The 19,461-nt window shown below is 42.5% G+C and overlaps 1 protein-coding gene across 3 annotated transcripts in view; it reads left to right on the top strand.

Moving 5' to 3' along the window:
- The window catches only part of BRF1 (BRF1 general transcription factor IIIB subunit), a gene marked incomplete at its 5' end in the record, with an annotated part of 169,169 nt that overhangs the window by 142,597 nt on the left and 7,111 nt on the right, over positions 1-19,461 (top strand). For all 3 annotated transcript variants that reach the window (XM_084522788.1, XM_084522789.1, XM_084522790.1), the window contains one exon: positions 17,690-17,741. In XM_084522788.1, the coding sequence (XP_084378914.1) occupies positions 17,690-17,741 (52 nt within the window). The remainder of the gene's footprint in view (positions 1-17,689; positions 17,742-19,461) is intronic.

Here is a 19,461-nt window from a genome sequence, read left to right as displayed (position 1 = left end):
AATTTATTTTCAATTTTGTCTGCGATTTTGCAAATCGTGTTGAGGCAGCGTTAAATTTACGTAGATGCTAGTTATTCGTGTGATATTTAGCATTAAAAAGGGAACGGATCCCTTCTGGTTTTATTTTCCGTCATTAGTAATGTTTATGCTGGAAGAGTATGCAATTGCTGCAAATCAAGTGTTTTTGGACAGTTAGCGGGGATTATCTGAAACACATAAATAATGTATGGTGGAATTCATTTGAAGGCCTGCGTTAGCCTTTTTTGGTTTTAAAGACGATAATATTGGAGGAAAAAATTGGAGGAAATTTATTCAGCCACTTGAAGGCGTTTTATGGAGGATCAAGATTTGTTTGGTTTAAGTATTTCTCAAAAAGTGCCTCTCAGGTCCTCTGTTTTAACTGTGCCATCACGTCTGTGAAAGATCATTATCCTTTTCTTTTCTAAGGGCACACGTCCGAGCGTTGCTTGCTTCCAACCATCCGCAGACTATCTGGTACAAACAATTCACAAACAGAACTGCTAATAGGCAGGGCACCATCCTCCGATCAGAAAGTTTCTTAAAATGTCTCACCTGTGGGTTTATTTGTCCTACTTACTATATTTTCTTTCAGAAACGGTGCCTTTTGGCAGCGCCTGTTGTATTCATACCGCTTTTTGGATAACTGACCAGACTCACGCACGGCACCATCTCGGTGCACTCTTGTAGATCACTTGCCAGTTGTCTGCTCGAACACCATCTGCTCCTGGCAGAAGTTACCTTCAAATACCTAACAAAACAGGTCATGGGAAACAACAAAACCTTCCAGGAGCTTAATGGTGTTAGCATACCCTGCTTCTCCACCTCCACGAGCCCTTTCCTCAGAGCACTTCAGGAAACTTGCACTATTTAGGCAGATTCTCTTACCCTGAGATCTTTCCTTTTGAGGAGTACCAATATCTGCCCGAGCTAACAGTGAGAGTGCTGCTAACTTGCAGGAAGATGCTTAGTGGAAAGCTCAAACAATGTGTGAAACCCAGTCCTACTTCATAATGACATGGAAAACTGTGCTAATGAAATCTGCAGGAGACAATAAAGTGACTCATACAGTAAAGAACACTGAAAACAGCCGTGCAAAACAGGGCCACTAAGAAAAAAAAATACAACTGAGAGCAGGAAACAAAAAGAGCATCTTGGAAGAAATCCAGACTAATGCATCCAAAGAAATATAATCTGAAATGCAGACGTACATGGGATCACAAGCTGTAAAAGCCATAAGGCTGAAAGAGATAGAGAGATAGTGGGCTGCAAATTAGATATGAGGCTCTACAAAAGGACCAATTTGGGCCACGTGTTGGAGCAGCACCACGTGACGGATTAGGGAGGCATTAGGCCTTTCTTGGAGAACCATTCACGTCCCTGGATGGGAGAATTGGAGTCATTAGGGTGATTTCAGCGAGAAACAACGTGGCGCTGATGTGGAGGAAATGCTGAAATACAGATATGTAGTTTGATGGTAGGAGCCGACGTATACGTGAACATGCAAGCATTTAAAGCATAGCTGAGTGAAAGAGCAGCATATGGCATGGCAGAACTAGAATGAAACTGAGGAAAAGGCAGGTTTCAGTGGGACAGCAGAAGGTGGCGGTCAGGTTGAGTGCCATGTTGAAGACAGCGCAGTCAAAATACAGGTTGAGGGCCAAATACAAGAGAGGTATCAGGAGATTCGTGCCTTTTTTGAGCTATATGTGGTTAAACCAAGCCTGAATTTGTTCCTTAAGACATTCATAGGCTTGAAGAAACAGATAAATGTTCCTGGGCAACCTGCGCTAGGTGGCCCTGCTTGAGCAGAGGGGTTGGACCGGATGATCTCCAGAGCTCCCTTCCAACCATAACCATTCTGTGATGGTAAAGCATTTTTGTATATGCATCCTCTGCAGCTGGAAGTGAACTTAAATACACTGTGGTAATCCAGAGGGTGCTGCACGTCCTGGTCACTTGAAGGAGTTTGTCAATTCAGGTCCCGGGAGAGGAGGACACTGGACTGCTGCGTGCAACTGCAGCTCTGGCCCCATTTCATCTTCCCGTGTGGGAGTCAGCATCCTCAGACTTCTTTTTTTTCCTTTTTTCTTCAGCTAATAACACAAGTAGGAGTGTTGAAAGGATTTGAAAGCATCTTAAAAGATGCTTGTAAGTGACAGGAGCTGGTTCGTGTCTCCTGCAGGTGCTTAGTGCTTGCCTGCTCCTCCAGGTGAGGAGGCAGCGGCAGCCTCCTGCTTGTTTGCAGGAAAGGCAGCAGCTGCCCCCATGTGAAAGGGAGTTGTCCTGGCCTTCATCCACCATCGCTTCTGCTGACCCTGTTGACGTGGGTTTAGTCTTAAAGAAACAAATCTTCAGGTAATTATTTTCCCACCCCAGTTGCCATTCTCAGAGACATTTTTTCCATTTTAAGTTGGAACAGTTACTTTGACAAGCTTTTTTTCCCGATGCAGCAAATCGAAGTTAAAAACTAAAATCTGATTTACTGTGATCCTGGACACAGTTCAGTTGCTCATATGGAAAAAGATCTATATGAAAACAGGTTGTTTACTTGCTAATGTTTAGAAGTGGTCCATCTTGCTGCTCAGTAAAACTGCATTTCCCAGAGCCTGATTATTCAAACTCCTTTTTCTAATATTAACATTGATTCCCTTACAGCAGTATGATAAAGTTGCTTATTTCTCAGCCCTTTTAAATGTGCAAGCCTGTCTGTAAGCGTGGTAGGCAGCTTATCAGTTCAGCAGTGCTGCTTGCCAATGCCATGAGTTTGGTAAATGCTTGCAGTCAACCTTGAGAGTTTATGGGCACTGGCTTGCATTTCCTTTTCTCTTTATTTTACTGCACCGTTTAAATCAGGAGTGTTACAAAGCCTGTTAAACTTGGAAAGAAGAGGGGATCAGCAAGTACTCCACCTCTCCCACAAAACTGCCTGTCCCTGGCCAGCCAAGAGGTGAAGGTCTCAGGACCTACCCTTAGCAGAGGTTTTGGGGGTGAGAAGCAGCCCTGGAGTGTAATTTATGACTTTTTCACAGAAATGGGGAGGAAGGGACTCCAAAATAACACTTTTAATAGCTCAGGGTTGTGTTTTGTTTTGTTTTTTCCTTTCAAATGTTTTCGTTTATTATAGCTGACACCAGTCAAGGAGAGACGAAGCTCTTTAACCTTAATGCAAATAGAACAGTGGTGCCGTAACAACAAAATCTGTTCGCTTTATACCTCTGGGCTGATGACCCTGACAGACTGGAGATTTTAAAAATAAAATTTCTCACTGGTTGTTTTTTGTTCTTAATCTGTTTAGCTCTATCAACCCATTTGAAGCCTGATTTTTGCTTAGGAGGAGTAAAAAATTACCTATGGCAATAAATCCATCTGTCTGTTATGCTGTTTATCTGTCTATCTATATATCCCCTGAAGACTTTAAAATGCTGTTTTTTATTTTCATACTGTTGCTGAAAATCAATTGTGACATTTTCTGTTTAGGCTGCTAAAGGTTTTGGCAGATAGAACATGGATTTTGTCTTTTGATGGTGAATTCAATTCAGCATTTATTGCAAAGTCCTCAAGTGTTTAAACGCGTACTGATAGACAACTAAAACTCCTGCTGTGCTAAACTCCACCAAGTCTCTTCAGTAGTTCTGCTATTCAAAAAGAATTGGGACTTGTTTCATCTGTTTTTAATAAATGTGAGGCTTGCACGCTCTTTATGTCAGAACTAAAGCCAACTTTGCATTTCAGTTTGACATCTAGGATCTAAGTTTTTAGCTGTTACTCCTGAAGACACCTACTCAACTTCTGATGTTGTTATCTGTTAAAAAAAGGTGAGGGCATCATCTTGAACATCATCTTATCTAAGCTGTGCTGCTGAGATCTGTGTAATGAAGGAAAAGCAAAGGCTGGTCTGAAAAATACTGGTCATGTGAGAGAATACACACACTGTCCAAGGTGAATGCCAGCATTTGGGAGCAGTCTGCTTTGGTTATGTCCATCATGCTTTTGCTAAATTTAGCTCTTCCCATGGGTGAGAGTCTGATGGAGTTGTCTTTTGAATATCAGGACATGAGGGGAGGGCAGAGCCTGGCTCTGTGGGTCAAGCATCAGCCTGGCACCTCTTGGACGAATCATTTAGGTGATGTCTGCAGGAAAAGGGTTGGTGATCCCAGCCTTCCCAGCCCATGCCCTGAGCTCCCTGGAAGCTGGAGCACACCATAGGTGTAATTTTGTCTCTGAGCTGAAGTGCATTACGTGCTGTTAGTGGGGGCCACAGGGTATTGCAAAGATCAGCATAAGGCAGATGAGCGAGGCCTGTTCCAATGGGGTTTTGCCAAATGCGCTTTCATGTCGCCAGGAGCGTTGATGGGCCAGGACCCCGGGGTTCGACTGCTGGGGCAGCACTCGCTCAATGGCATCCACCTATTTCTTTTGTAGGGAGATGAGAGAAATCTGCTCTGGGCTTCTCTGCGTGGTGCTGCCATTTGGTAAAAACATCACATTGCTCATATGCCGCTCTGAAGTGTGCGTTTTCCACTTGTGTTGGGCAAGATGAATGAACGGGGAATTTGAATGCTCAGACTCCTTGCATGGATGTCGTAACTCAGTGGGAAGTTGTAGAGGCAGTAAATAAATTTGGTATTGGTTGGATCAACTTTTTTTTGCCATTGTTGGTAATTAACACCTTTGTGTGAGACAGGTTCGTGCTAGAAGGATGTATTTTGGTCATGAAGAAACTGGAGGTTTATGCCTCTTTCTTGTTCATCTATTAAGATTTTAAAATAAGGTATTAAAATTCAGAAGCCTAGAGGTAACAAGAGCCTTTGAGGAGCTTCAGCTGTAATTTTCCCATTGAGGGCGGCCAAACCATTTCACTTCTGAACTAATGCATTCTTGCTCTAAGAACGACTGTGAAAGTTCACGTCAAAGGGTCGTAAATTGCTACCAAACTAATTTCCAAATGTAAGTCTATCGTGCAAGTGTTTAAATTTGATTCAGTTCCTTTAAAACAGTTTACTCTAAAAAGCTTTTTCCATAAAAAAAGACGCATTGAAAAGTGTTTACATTACAATATGGCACTTACATTACATCGCACTAAAAAAAAAAATACTTTGTGCAACTATTTATTTGTTGTAACATTTTGCTAACCGACCGAGCAAAGTAACAGCAAGCTCTGTAGCGTCATGCTAAAAAACCCAAGTGTGAGGTTGCCAAGGAGTGATGTTCCCACGATACTTTGTAGACACAAAAAACTCGGGCAAACTGGAATGATGCTGTAGTGCTGATAAAGGAAACGCAGTGTATGGAGATTAAACAACCGAAAGGCAGACATGTATTACAAGTGAGGCTGTACAGACTGTTGTCACACTGGGGTCAAGCACTTCTTAGGCATTTGTTGCATATTTTGACCAAGTACAGTATGTAGGAAATCTAAACTCGACACTTTCAGGACTTACATTAAAAAAAAAGAGAGGGCAGGGGCTCTCTTTTTGTTATTAAACTAGCGTTTCTTAACTGATGCTTCAGAAATGCCTTTTCAAGCTCACAGAACAAAACGAGTGTGGTGATGGAAAAGAACAAAGGCAAAGTTGCTCGTTAGACTTAGTTAAAGCTACGTTGATCATCGATACAAATTTGCATTATTTTCCCAGCGTGGCATTCTGTAACAACTTTCCTGGGTGTGCTTTTGTTCCAGCTGACATTTGCTTGAATGGCGAAGCAAGTTGGCAAATTTTGTGCTGCTGGTCTTTGAAGTTGTGACTTCAGCCCAAACAGCCTCCTCTTTGTGTGCAGCGGGGAGCCCTTTGGCTTTGGAGAGGGATGCGAGCAGCACAAAGGCTAGAAAGGGTCTGTGCATGCGAAGGCTCACAATCCTTCCTAGCACTTAACTTGAAGTAGCTCAGGTCTTGGAGGAATATTGGGTTGTTTTCTGTGAAATTTTCCTTTGCCATGCGAGACGTTAAGGTTCAAAGTGCAGCAGATTAACCTGAAAGTACATTTTTTATTGATCTTCAAACAGAGCTTAGTATGCAGAAGGATTTAAACTACAGTGGGAATTCACTGTCTTCTCTGTTCAGTACAATTGTTTTTTTCAGGCTGCAAGCTCTCCAAGGTACAAAGGAAGGAGCGGGGATTTAGTTGAGATGGATAAAGTTTACTTCATGTTTTACTCGTTCTTACTAGAGCTGTACTAAAATCTGCTGTATGCCAACACTTGTCTGAAAAGCTTGTCAGAATACAGGGACAAAATATGAATGATAGGATGGGAAGGAGGGACTTTATATGAATAAGACAGCGTATAAGTATCTATTTATTGTAGTATTGGCACATTTCACGGTCAGTTAAACTCCTTTTACTGTTCGCAGTCCCTATCTTAGTAACTGTGATAGGAAGGTAGCTTGCACAGCATCCATGTTCCTCCTCAGGTGACCTGATTTGGTCTTTAGTTGTGCGTTTCCGAGGGAGCACACTGCTGAAAGATAACCACAACTGTTAGAGCTTTCACTATTTCCATGTATACAGAGTTAAGGATGTGCATGAGCAATCCTAGGATGGAGCCAGAAAGCTGCAGCTATTTTCTTTTTAATGAATCCTCTAGCCACGGTTAAGTGGACTTGGGTCGGCGACACGCACTGCTCGCCTTGCTTTTACACTGACCCTTCTCAGCAGCTCAATTTTTGGTGACTGAAGGACTAAGCACTGGGACCACAGCTTCTTTAAAAGGGAAGGGTAAAAAATGAGGTGGGGTAAGGATTTTTGGACAGATACTTACAAGTGAATTTTGCCATGCTTTGCTTTGCTAAGGAATTAACTTTAGGGACCAGTTCTCAGCTACAGAAGGCTTGGCCTCCCAAATGCTTGCGATTGAGGTCAGCCTTCTGCCCGTTCAGGTGTGGGTTCGGGGGGAGAGGAGGTGTCGGGAGCCATCTGGATGCTCTGTAAGGCAGAGTGCTCTGCCCGCCCATCTCAGCCCCTTCCCAGTGGCCCTCAGATCTGCAGGCTGACCTGCTTTTGTAAGCCCCCTTTAACCGATTTCAAAGGGTAATAGGTAGCAAAAATCTATTTAGGCTGACTCAGCTGGTTTTGTCTGAGCCAAATGAGGGGCTGGTGGCCCAAGCAGACCAGCGGAGTGACCGCAGAGCAGCTCCATGCACCTGACTGTGGCCAGCACAGGCTTAACCTGGGAGGTTTTCCAACTGATCCAGTTAAACCAGAGCAAGAGGCTGCGAGAGGCATCTCCCCTGCAGTTTGAGTGAGGTTTCTGTTGGTTAATTCGTATCGGTTAGCATTAAGCTGTATTAAAACAAACCACTACTAAATGAAAATAAATCTGCTTTCCATGTAGGATTCCCTTTCAACAGGTAAGCAAACTTAATTTGAGCTGTGTGGCATGGGGCTTCCCCAAGCCAATGGAGAAGACATTACTGTCTGCTCCCTTCATTAGAAACAGTGTCCTCCTCTCTTGAAGGGAATTGCACATATTGTACACAGATTTTAAACCAGCAATTAGTTTTGTTTTCCTTATTAACACTTCCATTTAGAATTTTCTTTCCGTAGGAAAATGTGGCTACATTTTTACCCTGCTCTGTTTGTCTGTACCAAGTGCATTGCTAAGGGGACAGGCTTTTTATAACGTGAAGAGCTTCTGGGACCCAGTTCAGTGATTCATTAGTACATAATAGGATGTGTAAGCAAGGGCTTACAGTGTGTGGCAACTCCTTTTTTACACTTGTATCATGTTCATTGGTAAATGGCTGTTTTCACGGTGATTCATACCATATTTATAATTTATTAAACATGTATGCTTAGACCCAAGTAGAGATTGCCATGCAAGTAGCTTCCAAGGTTGGAATAAAAGTGTACGGTTTAGTCTCTGGACCATTATTGTTTCAGTAGACATTGGATCCAACATTGTGAGAGACCTGCATGAACCTGTAGATTTACAGAGACCTTGACTTGGAGTGATGCTGTCGCAGCAGAACGTCTTGTTGGGCTTTTGTTTGGTTTTTAGAGATTTTGGCTTTGAGGTAAGACGTGAGATCAGCTTCATTTTAACTTTGAAATAGGCTGTAAAGACTAATCTATGACTCATGCTCGCAGTGTGTGCTGGTATCTGAGAGAAAGATGTGCTGGGCACAGGCTGTGGGTGAAATGGCTCAAGATTGGCCACATCGATCGGGTTCCCGGGTCCTTCTGGTATCAGCATGTCCTGGTGAGGTGAGAACAGGTATCCCACAGCACACCGTACGGAGCAGGGAAGGCGGACGCAGGCACACAGAAGATCACATCACCGATGGCAGCCAAGCCTGGATTATCCAGCTGGGAGGAAGACCTGGCAGACCGGTCCTTCAGGCTTCCTTAGGGATCCTGGTTTGCACAAGACAGAAAGTACTCCAGTGGTTACAAGGCAGTCACATGCCAGCCTGACTTGAGCCATCAGCAGAGCATTGCTAGGATTATTAGCTAGGTATTTCCATAATGTGTGTCTCTACAAGTTATAATTAGAGCCAAGCCTGTCCCTAGCTAATTACAAGCTTACTTAGAAGTATAGTTTATATAAAGCTTTTAAAACTTTGTATGGGGAAGATATACATCCACAGGCAGAATAGGAATGATGCCTTATTTTCAAACTGAAATGTATGAGCTTTGGTCTCTGTTTCTCTCACCCTTTACACTTTTGCATAGGCTTTTTTGTTGCATCCTCATCCAAAGTTTTTGCCAGAAGTCCTGTCCAAGTTTCACCAACATCAAACCAGTGATTTTTGAGCTTTCTTCCAAGTGCTTCATTCTCACTACTGAGAGTATAAACCAGATGCTAAGATGTCTTTGAGCTTTGTGTTTGGAGAAGATTAATAAATAATACTTAGATCTCTTTTATAAAGAAGATAAGGAGTCTTGAAAGTCACGAAAGTATTTGTTGAACACTCGGTACAAGGTGTACATAAATAATGATCTGTCTATGGGGACTTGCTGTGTGTTTGCCTAGATGGTGCTGCACCTGCATGCCTTCAGCTCCGGCTCTTAGGAATAAAGTGAAGTTGGCAGCATAACCACATAGGCTGTGTGTCATGGTGGTGCTGTGGCATCGCGTCCTTCAGGGTCTGAAAAGGAAAGCAAATGGTACAAGGAGATACTAGGGTAGCCTCTAACATCATGGCTTTTTGGGAAGAAAAGCAGGGTGGGGTGCATAACCCTCGTGTGGGGGTAAGGAAAGGAAACTCTTGAAAGAACTCCAGCCACTAATGAATTATCTCTCCTTGCTTCTGTCTAGCCGTATTTGAATTTTGTATTAGTTTGATTATTCAGGTCAGATCAGATTTAGGTCAGTTGTGATGGATTTTTTCCAAATCCAGTTCCCTCGATTCCTACTGTAAACTGTTACCAGATGACACGATGCGAAGCTGGAACAGACTTGAGCTGTGTGATGACCAAATAAAATCTCAGTGGGAACCACTTCCACGTTCCTGAGATCAGTTTCTCATGTAATAAATTCTGCATCCAAAATTATATCAAATACTTTTCTGACAAGAGTTCTTTCTTTCTTTTTTTTCCTAGCAGACAAATCCCAGCAGAGCTATTTATAAGATGCCTCTCTCTTGTGTTTGCTCTCACATGCCTGTTATTCAGACCTACAGTGAAGAACAAATACATTTAAAAATGTCTCAGTGTCCTTGCCAGTGCTCTTGGACCCACCTTGTTTTGTCTCGTCTGAAATCCTCCAGTACATTTCTTTGATAATTCTTCTGTCAGTAAGAGTTGTCATAGGAAATCACCATTAAAGACTTCTCCCCAAAGGAACAATCCGGATTTATTTGGTGACGCCTTCTCTTTGCAGACCGTTTCATGGCCTTGTTCTGCCTGACCCTCTGCTGGCTGTGAGGGATGGAGAGGAGTCATTCAAGTGAATGCTGTGCTCGTGCCAAGTGCCACACTATAGGATAAAATGTGCAAAATCTTGTTCAACAGAGATAACCGAGGGGGTGAGCGCATGGGTGTGCGTGATGGTGTCCTTGGGCTTGCAAGGAGGAGGCCAGGCTGCTTGTGAGAGCTCAAACAAATGCTCTCACAGGAAAAGTTGCTTTACTTGTGTTTTCTGTTGTTTGTTTGTTTTTTTTTTAGTATTAAATTTACAGCTGTGTACTTTTACCTTTGTAAAAACCAAACTAAAAACCATCCAGAACTTACCCCTAGACCAACCTACAGCTTCTTCTCCTGTTACAGCCTTTTCATTCAGTTCCTGGTATGTTCAAGGGAAGTCTTCACACCAGACTTCCCTGAGGTGCCTACTGGCTCACGTTTCACAACGTGTCAATCTCTTCTGCATTAAATCAGGCGGATAAGACCCGTGCCTTCGGTTCTGGCAAGGCCTGGCATACTTAGGTCACACGAGCAGGGCAGGTTCCTCCCTCTGTGACTCCTCCCTGGCTGCAAAAGCCAAGTCAAATCGTCATCTACCACTCATCTGCTTGATTAGATGTGTGCCGTGCGTACCTCAGAATGCGTGATGCTTTAAAGCTAGATTTGCTATTTAAATAAGAGGTTTGCCTTAATTGGCTGTTATAAATTACAAGCAAGAGGGAATGATTTATTGCTTATAATTAGAAATGAGTTACGAAGGGGAATGTTGGTAATCATAAAATAAAGCTTGGAATACATTGATTTCCAGATGGCTGGCAGTGAAACTGCTCTTTAATGTAGAATAGACCAGACACAAGGAAAAAAAAAAATCTGTCATCCATCTTTATTCCTTGATGGATTACTTGGATGAATCTATAGTTACCTGAATTTTGAAATATTGGTTTTGGCTGCGTAATCTGATGAGAGAAACTTAATTTGCACAGTGGTATATGTTGTCAGAGGCAGTGGAAGTGGTGAGTTAGTGTTATGCCTAGCATGATTTTTGTCCTTGTAATGTCACCAAGGAAGATCTAATGATAAATCTGGCAGCACCTTTGGGTATAACAGTCTCAGCGGATTGTTCACAGAGGCTGCAGGTTACTAAGATGTTTTTCTTTTCATCTTTTGCCTCATTAGCAGTTTTTATGAGGTTGAGATTGATCAAAACACCTGTCCAAAAGCAAATATTTGTAATCCTCCCTTTGTGAGTCTAGCAAATACATTTGTATCAGAAATAAAGACAGCAGTGCTACTGCTGAGATCTTTTCAGTAATACGTTTCTGTTGAGATGATGGGTTTGTTTGAGTTTCTGAATTTCATTTCTGCTACTGTAGTCCCAAGCATGATTTAAAAATGATTTATGTTTGCCTTATCTGCTAATAATAGTGCTTTCTGCTATAATAGATGCATTCTGCACTGTTACCATTTGAAAGACCATGCTATGAGATAGTTGGACGTATTTGGATTGTCACCACATGAGTTGTCTCACGCTTGTGTCTTAAAAGTGACATTGTCATTAGACTTGCTTAACTGAAACCATCATGATTAATCATTTACCTTCATTAAAATGCTTCACAGCTTCCTTATTTTAAATAGTTTTTCCCAGCAAGGTGCAAATATGCCTCGCTGCCATCATTTCGTCTGGAAAAATTTGCCTGGTGAAAGGAATAGCATATTTTCAACTAATATTTTCCTGACCTGTGGAGAGATGAGCTCATCAGGATCTTTATTGACAAGCCCAGGAAGAAGGTGTGTCAACCAGAAATATTAGATCAGTCAGCCTTTCTTGTCCTGGAGCAATTGTAATTTCCCATGGTCTGCAGCAATTTCCTTTAGAATCTGATATGTGCAGAGATTGTTTTGGATCTGCTGCTGTAGTATAATTTCATTTGGTCCCAATAAGGTGGCTTTAGATTTCATTCTTTTCATTTTTGCTGTTGAAAATCTTTTGTTTTAGTGGAAAGAATAACAAGGTGCCATTTTACGGCACCTAAATGAGGAATGATTGCTACAGCTATGCAGAAGAATATTGCCCACTCTGAGGTGGGTTAGTAACAGCAGGTGTTGGTAACCTCCACCCCCCTCAGAAAAGTCTGAAATGGGTGTTTAGTTCACTATACTTGTGAACAAAGTACATTTTTTTTTCTTGAAAGCAAAGTTCTTGTTTTCCAAGAGAGATGCAGGAGTGTATTGGTGAATGGTGTAGGTGCTTATCTCTTTGCTGATAACTGTTTCCTGTAGCCAGTGATAGGGGTTCTTATTTTTTTGCTGGTTTACTCCTATGAGTTGTTGGTCCCTAGGTACTTAAGCCTGGGTATTTGCTAGAAGAGGCCGATCTCATTAGCACTGAGGATGTTCTCGGTGCCGCGTTGTCTGATGCTGTGCTGATGAAAGCGCTGCTCCTCTGATCCAGCATTAAAGAGGACTGAGTAGGAATCAAAAGTGGGAACAATTTCTCATTTTGCTCCAGTTTCTGTTGTCACTTTAGCTTTGCTTTTTCGTTCCTTAAAATGGCTCTTTGTGTGGTGTCGCATGCTCAGAAATAGCAGGAAGACGTTGGCTACCTTGGTGTAGGTGACGGAGTTCTTGCAGGCGTTGGGCTCAGGCGGTGCTCAGCGCACCCTGATCTTGCTGCCAGGTGCCTGGTTGTGTCTGGTAGGGTTCTTACCCTGCCTCATGCCCCGTCAGCCTCTTGGTATGGCTGGCAGTGCTGGGTTAGCCAGCTCCAAAGGAGCTTAGTGTGTGTGAGCTGAGGTCACTGCAGTGAGGACGTGCCCTTGGTTGGTGTCTCGGTCATTAGCTGAGGTCTCCGTGGCCCTATCACTAGAAAGAGTGATTCAGAGAAGCTCCCTGAGGCCTTCGTGCTGCTGTTGAGCCGGGTTGGGCTAAGGGCTGGTCAGCCTGGCTTCCAGAAAGCCAAAAATAACTCTCTGCCTCACGTTCAGGCACACATGGTGTCAAGGTGTGAGCATCAGAGCTCTTTTGTCTTTCTGTAGAGCTGACATTTCTGTGGCTGTATCTGAACTTCTGATGTGTCACAGTGTGCCTTTACACCCTAGTCCCTGTTCAGAAGCCATCAGGCAGACGTTTATCAGTGCCACAACCAGCCATGGCCTTGGTTTCCCTCCCAGGGGAAGGGAATGGCTCCTGTCAGGGCCCAGCTCACAGCCATGACAGGATGCAGAGGACGGTGGGCCTGCAGCTCTATACATGTATGCAAACCCTGAAGTGCTGTGGGATTGGGGTCATGATTCCAGTCTGTGTTTCGTCTTCTGGAAAAGAGCCATGGACCCTGCCCAAGTGGGTCTCTCTTCCCTCTGGTGCTGATGGTAGAAGGATGGGTCCGTATCTCCTGCTGCTGCTGTGTTTCCAATAAGAGCATTAAAGCCTCACAGGGAGGTAATTCCCAGCTTTCCGGTAAGGATAACATTGACAGTACCTAATTAAAGGGCACTTTTAGCCGGGATAAACATTTATATTAATTTCCTTCTCACGCAGATGTCTGGTAAACTGACTTCCTGAGGCAAAACCATCTGGCCTCAGGTGGGAGGAGTATCTCAACCAGCACGAAGAACCTGACCGGTCTCCCAATGAATCGTTTCTAAATAGCTTTTTCTGTCACTGAAGTGGCATACATATGAAATGCCTGTGGTATGGTTATATAGGTTTTATACGCATTTGTCTTAGATGACCTGCATAATTATACCACAGGCTTGTGGCTCTGGGCCCCATTGTATCTCTGCTTGCCATCCTATATCCTGGGTTTGTCTGCATATAAAATTATTATGTGCGGTAAGCAGCAATAAGATGTTCCCTACTTGGATGGACTAAATTAAAATTCAGTAAGAAACAGAGCTTTGGGTGAGTTTCCAAATTACTTTCAGGATTTCACTGAGGAGATTGTTACAGTATCATAAACCTTTTCAGTGGGCACACAGCCTGATGTGAGTTAGCTGCTTTTATTGCCTCGTAGTATGCCTTCTGCGTTATGTTCTGTGCGGTGTAATCCTTTGTTATTAAATAATAAGCAAAATAAAAACAGTTGTTTGTCACAGCCAGCTTGTTTTTCAGAGAATTTGTTCACTTTGAAAGTTCAGTCTGTGTGATCTTCAGCCCTGTCAGAAGCTATTATACCGAATCTTCTTTTAAATTGTTAAGCTGGAGGACAAACCGAGATGTTATCGTGCACATCTCAACTGCGAGCGAAGCGCAAGCGGAGCAGATTCGGCGGGGAGCAGCCTCTGATGCCATGTACCGTGCCACTAGTTTTTGTCGGGAACATGTCAAGATTATATGCTTCCAGTGTTAAGTGTGTTGGCTGACATGAGCATTTGTAGATCTGCATAATTTTCGAAGCAGTTTGAAATGTGGATATAACACTTAGGGCTGTGTGAAATCTTTTTTTTCCCCTCTTTTTACAGATTGTATTGCTGTTCAGAAAGTTGCTTGTTTTGTTACTCCCTCCCACAGTGTACTGTATTAAATTGCAGAGTTCATAATGAGAGTGCCCCAAACCAGAAATTGGCATCACTAGTGAGCAATAACTGAAACGTTTGGGAAGGCCAGGGGCACCACTGCTCTCTAGTCACAACATTACATTTTAAATCATGGCATCATAGAATCTTTTAGGTTGGAAAAGACCTGTAAGATCATCAAGTCCAACCGTTAACCCGGCACTGCCAAGTCTATTGCTATTAAACCATGTCCCTGAGAAAACAGAGGCTGTGGTTGCTTTAGCATATATGGGGTTGTATCTCGGTGCAGGATAGGATGCTTATTTATGGGACTTGGCAACCCTGAATTCAAAGTGGACTTAAATGGACAAAATTGTTCACAGATAAGGTCTATGTGCACATGTGTACCTTGAAAGCGTTTTATAGATGAGATTGAGTAATGCCCATTAAAAGTTGGGTAAGATGCTTCAGTTACCTGTTTTTTCAAGCTGCTTTTTTGATCCTTAATACTCAGACCTTACTCAACCTCGAAAGCAGTCGTGCTTCTCCATGAAGACATCCTGCACTTCTTTCCACCCTGTGTGGTGCAGCCAGACAGCAGAAGGATCCTGTATCTGTAGCCATGGCAGCCAGTAATTTATTGCTCCATATGGCTGGTGTGGCAGCAGCTGCTCTGGTTTAAGGAGGTCAAGGCATCGGGGCATTTGAGAAACAAAACAAAACCCAAGCGCCCCTATAAAACCCTCCTGAATGGTTTTGTACAGTAATAGGCTTCTCCATAGACCTGAGGGAGCCAAGGGAGAGAAATCAACATTTTATTTTAATCTAATTGCATTGAAAGGTATTATTTTAGATGGAAAACAAGTTTTTCTCTCTCTGTGATGGTTTTAGCTTTTTTCAGGGCTCAGCCCATGTGGCAAGTTGCCACAGCTCGCCGAGGGGGGAGACCAGCCCCGTGCTTTTGGGTGCATTAAATACTATGCTGAGGGAGAAACTGAATTACCCAAATTGGATGACAACGCTATATTTCTAGTAATGGAGTGAAGAAGTACGCTTTGTGAGCAATTATCACGGAGCAGAAATACACCTTTAATTTCAGAATGGGTGTGAGAGTCACTCGCTGCTGAAAAATGGTGTGGAAGGGCTCCTGGATTTAGCATTAGTTTGCAAATAGGCCTTTCATAAGCATGAATCTTTTTATTTTCATTCGGTGACCGTTTTAATTAAAATTAAACTGGAATGTTTACTTTCTGCTTCCTATAGCTGTGATGGTTTTCTTCACTGTGTGAGCACATGCATAATTTGCTCTAAAAGAAGTGTCAGCAGTTTCTGATTACCTTGTGAGTCTTACTCAACAGCTTGATTTTAATTGGGGGGAAGGAAAGATTTCAGAGTGCTCTAGGGAGGTCTGAAGTCTTCTGGTAGCATGAAGCAATAGTTGCTATCTTTGGTACAATGTTAATTACAATAATCACTACTAGTGGTTTAAAATAAAGGTCCTTCGTTGCTTCCCCCTGTTGTTTTTTTCCCAGTTATGTCAATGAAATACAACCTGGTTGATAATTAGCATCCTTCAGCTACTTAACCTTTTGACACCGCTGCATTTGTATGTTTGTAAGCATCTAAACAGGGTGACTTTTGGAAAGCAGTGATTGACAGGTAGTCTCAAATTTTGGGAAAACTGTACGGTTCACATTAGAAAAAGAAAAGAGGAGGCCAGGCATGTAGGGAGATGTTTGTGTGTACCTTGAAATGCATTCTTTCTAAGCCCAGAAGTCTGCCAGGAATTGTAAGTAATAGATAATTTATGTGGGTCAAGAATATCTCTTTCTTGAAGTTTTTGATAATCATGAAATATGACAAGAAATATCTGTAGCAGAATAATTTGTTCTGGACCGTGCAGTAGTACAGCTCCTGAAGCGTTCCTGTGCCATCTTTTCATTTAGATCTATTGTAAAGAGTCACCTTGGGCTGCTTTGGTTGCTGAAATGCCCTTCAGGTATTGTGAAGCATTCCAGAGATGACCATTTTCTGACCATGTTTGGAGCTTAGCCAGGGTCTTGTATTTTAATATTGCCTTCTCTATCAGAGATAATGATCTAAAGTCTGCCCTGCTCATTCTCCGGGGTTTTGTTTCCTCCTGCTGATCATTTGAAATATAGAAGTAGGAAAACAACCAGTATCTGCGTGTTAACAGGAAGGAATGACTAATAGAAAAATAAGAAAGATACTGCTTATCATAAAAGACTGTATCTCTAGAGACATAAATTGGTATTCATTAAGTTGTTTGTGGAGATTTAGTTAAAAGACAAACTTGAGGAGCTGTCTGAGCAGTGTTTCTGTAGAAAACAAGTCATCCTTTTCATGACTGGGTATGTCTCGATGAGGAGGAGAGACCAGAAAGCAACAGTAAATGATGGATTGAGAACAGCCTTCATGGCACTAAGGAGACAACTGGCTGTGAAATGCTTTTCAGAAAAGAACAATATTTAACACTTAGCTGTAGAGTAATGCTGATCCATCTTTTCTCCCCAAATATGCAGGTCTTTTTGTATCCGCTGCAGGGTATTTTTAGTGGTTACGTTCAATTTCTGTCACTTCTCATTCAAGGTATGCAGAGTCCCCTTGTTCTTGATAATGGTTTCTGTAGCTGGAGGTTAAAATTCAGTTTGTGATAATTACGGTATCCTTGTGTATGTAATCTTACTGGTATCCTGCATATGTCATCAACTAAAGGGAAGTAGAGTAATGCCGGGCAATTCAGAAAGTGGCTTATTTTTGTCATGTCTGCATTGTTCCAAAAAATCTGTTGTTGTGCCCAAAAGCGTGACCTGTCTCCCTGGGCCCATCCCTGGTGCTTTCAGGCAGGCAGCCTGCAGGTGCAGGTTTTGCTCTGCTCCAAAGTGCTGCGGCCACACATTCAGACAGCAACAGAGGGATGAAGCATTGCTGTTGTTGGTCTTCTTTTCCTCATCACTTCCTTGAGTCTGTTGACTTTTGTAATATGTGATAAAGGCATCTCTTTTACAGACTTCGGGATGAGCTGGAGCTGCAGTCTGAGATGAAGTTTTGCTGCTGAGCTTGTTGATTGGCATTTTTTCTTATTATCCTGAATTGGGGCAGATGCTTACAAGGGAATGTGTGTATTAATTATTGTGAAGTATGTGGCTATCCACTGTGAACTTTGTTTTGTATCTTAAAAGAAGTAATTGCACAGTATAACTCTAGTGAAGTGTTTTCGTTGTTTGGATAGTGAATAATGTGTGTGTCAAACTCTTGTGTGTGGTGTATCTTTTCTGATGTTCACCGTTTCTTCTTTCCTTTTTTTCCAGATTAAGACCTTTGATTTCTACACAGCTAGCTAAAAAGGCTGCCACCGAAGAGGTATGTAAAGTCCAGCACTTCTCGTAGTGCCATGGTTAGAGTCTGGAAATTGTGACAAGCATTTCTCAGCCTGGCTCAGGTTATGCGGTAGATATGGGCAAAAGAAAGGAGAATCTTGTCTCGGTGATCAGAACAGGAGCTGCTTAATGCAAACACTGCAAAGCTGAGGTTACTTGCCTTCTAACCAGGATTTGCCCTTACTTACCCACCAGTAACCTTAACCTCATAATCCCTGGTTAGACAGGAAAAAGAGAAAACTCCCTGCAAGCTCTGAAAGGGCACGTTTGAACAAGTGGGTAGGAGCAGTAGGAGAGGGCAGAGCTTGTGCCTCTTTCATCACTTGGACTGTACCCCCAGAGAAGGGGGACAACGTAGTGCTGCTTCTGTGGAGCTGGTGGGGACTCAAGGAAAGGGCTGGGGTCCTGGGGCCTGCCGCAGGAGACTGGTGAGGAAACATGAACCGACAAGGTACCCAACAGAGCATGGCTTACTCTGTTTGTTTTGTTTACTTTGGAAGTAATATTTCCATAGAAAAGTTAGTGCTGGTAACTGGCCACCATCAGAAATCTTCCCTGGGTGGCTTTGTGAATGTGTATGTTGGGACGAGGGGGTTGTGATTGTTACCAGTCACAGCAATCACAGCTTTCCTCTGCTATTTTACTTCCACTGTACGAAACAAACACCTGTGTTTTGCAGATGATAAAAGAACTGCCTACCATGTATCTGACAATCCTGTTCCTAATATACCAAAGGAAAGCATTCTTGCTTTTCCCATGTGTGTGTGACACTGGTGCCCTTTTGAAAGTATGCTAGTATTCTTTGATAGTCTACTGGGCTTTCACAATGCCTACGTGAAAGATGTATGCCCATGGAAAGGTACAAGCCAAACAGACGTCCAGGTTGTCTGGAAGAATCCAGGAAGTTCTATTTAAAGGTGTTGTTGGACTGCCTTATTTTTAAAATTACTAAAACCCATTGATTTTCAGAAACAGTTTGATATCCTGCCTAGGGAAATACATTTTCACTTACGCTATGCTCATTAGAAAACCCTGCACATTTTTAGAACTATAGCAGTCTGGAAGTGGACATGATAATTAGAAGAAGGTCACATTTTAATTAGCATGGTGCAATTTAAAAAAATAATGACTCAATTGTAGCTCTTTTATATTCGGCCACTTTTTCAGAGCAGATGGATACTTTAAGCAAAAAAAATGATAGACATTATGATGCTGATTCGTCTCAAACTGTTGTGTCTATTTCTACTTATACCTAAAGTGTAGATGGACTCAGTGTGATCACTCTATGGGCAAAAACAGTGGTAGGAAATCTAAAATAAACTGGAGGGAAGTTCCTCTAAATAAGATGATTAATTTGAGCATTAAAAGATCATGAAAACCTGTCTCTGAGTGATCTGAATGCCTAAATACTTGATTTTCTGTTAAAATTAATGGGTGTCTTGTGCCCTATTAATGAGCTATTGGAGCAGACCCTTAGGTGACTTTGAAAATCTCTGGCAGATTCCTTAGGTTGACTGGCATGGTATGTGACAAGCTTAGGAGCAGCTTTGATGTTTGAGTAATTAGCCCATCAGCTTTCTGGTACCGGGGCTTTCTGTTACGGTGTATCTCTAACGCGCCTGGAACTGGAGGGATTCTGGGGGTCACTTCATCACAAGTAAATACATTTATAAATAAATGCTTCATGCAAGTCAGACCTTAAT

Source organism: Aythya ferina, assembly GCF_964211825.1.
Source record: "Aythya ferina genome assembly, chromosome: 5".
NCBI lineage: Eukaryota > Metazoa > Chordata > Aves > Anseriformes > Anatidae > Aythya > Aythya ferina.
The sequence above is the reverse complement of the archived record's forward strand: the minus strand, read 5'-3'. Positions and strand labels throughout refer to the sequence as shown.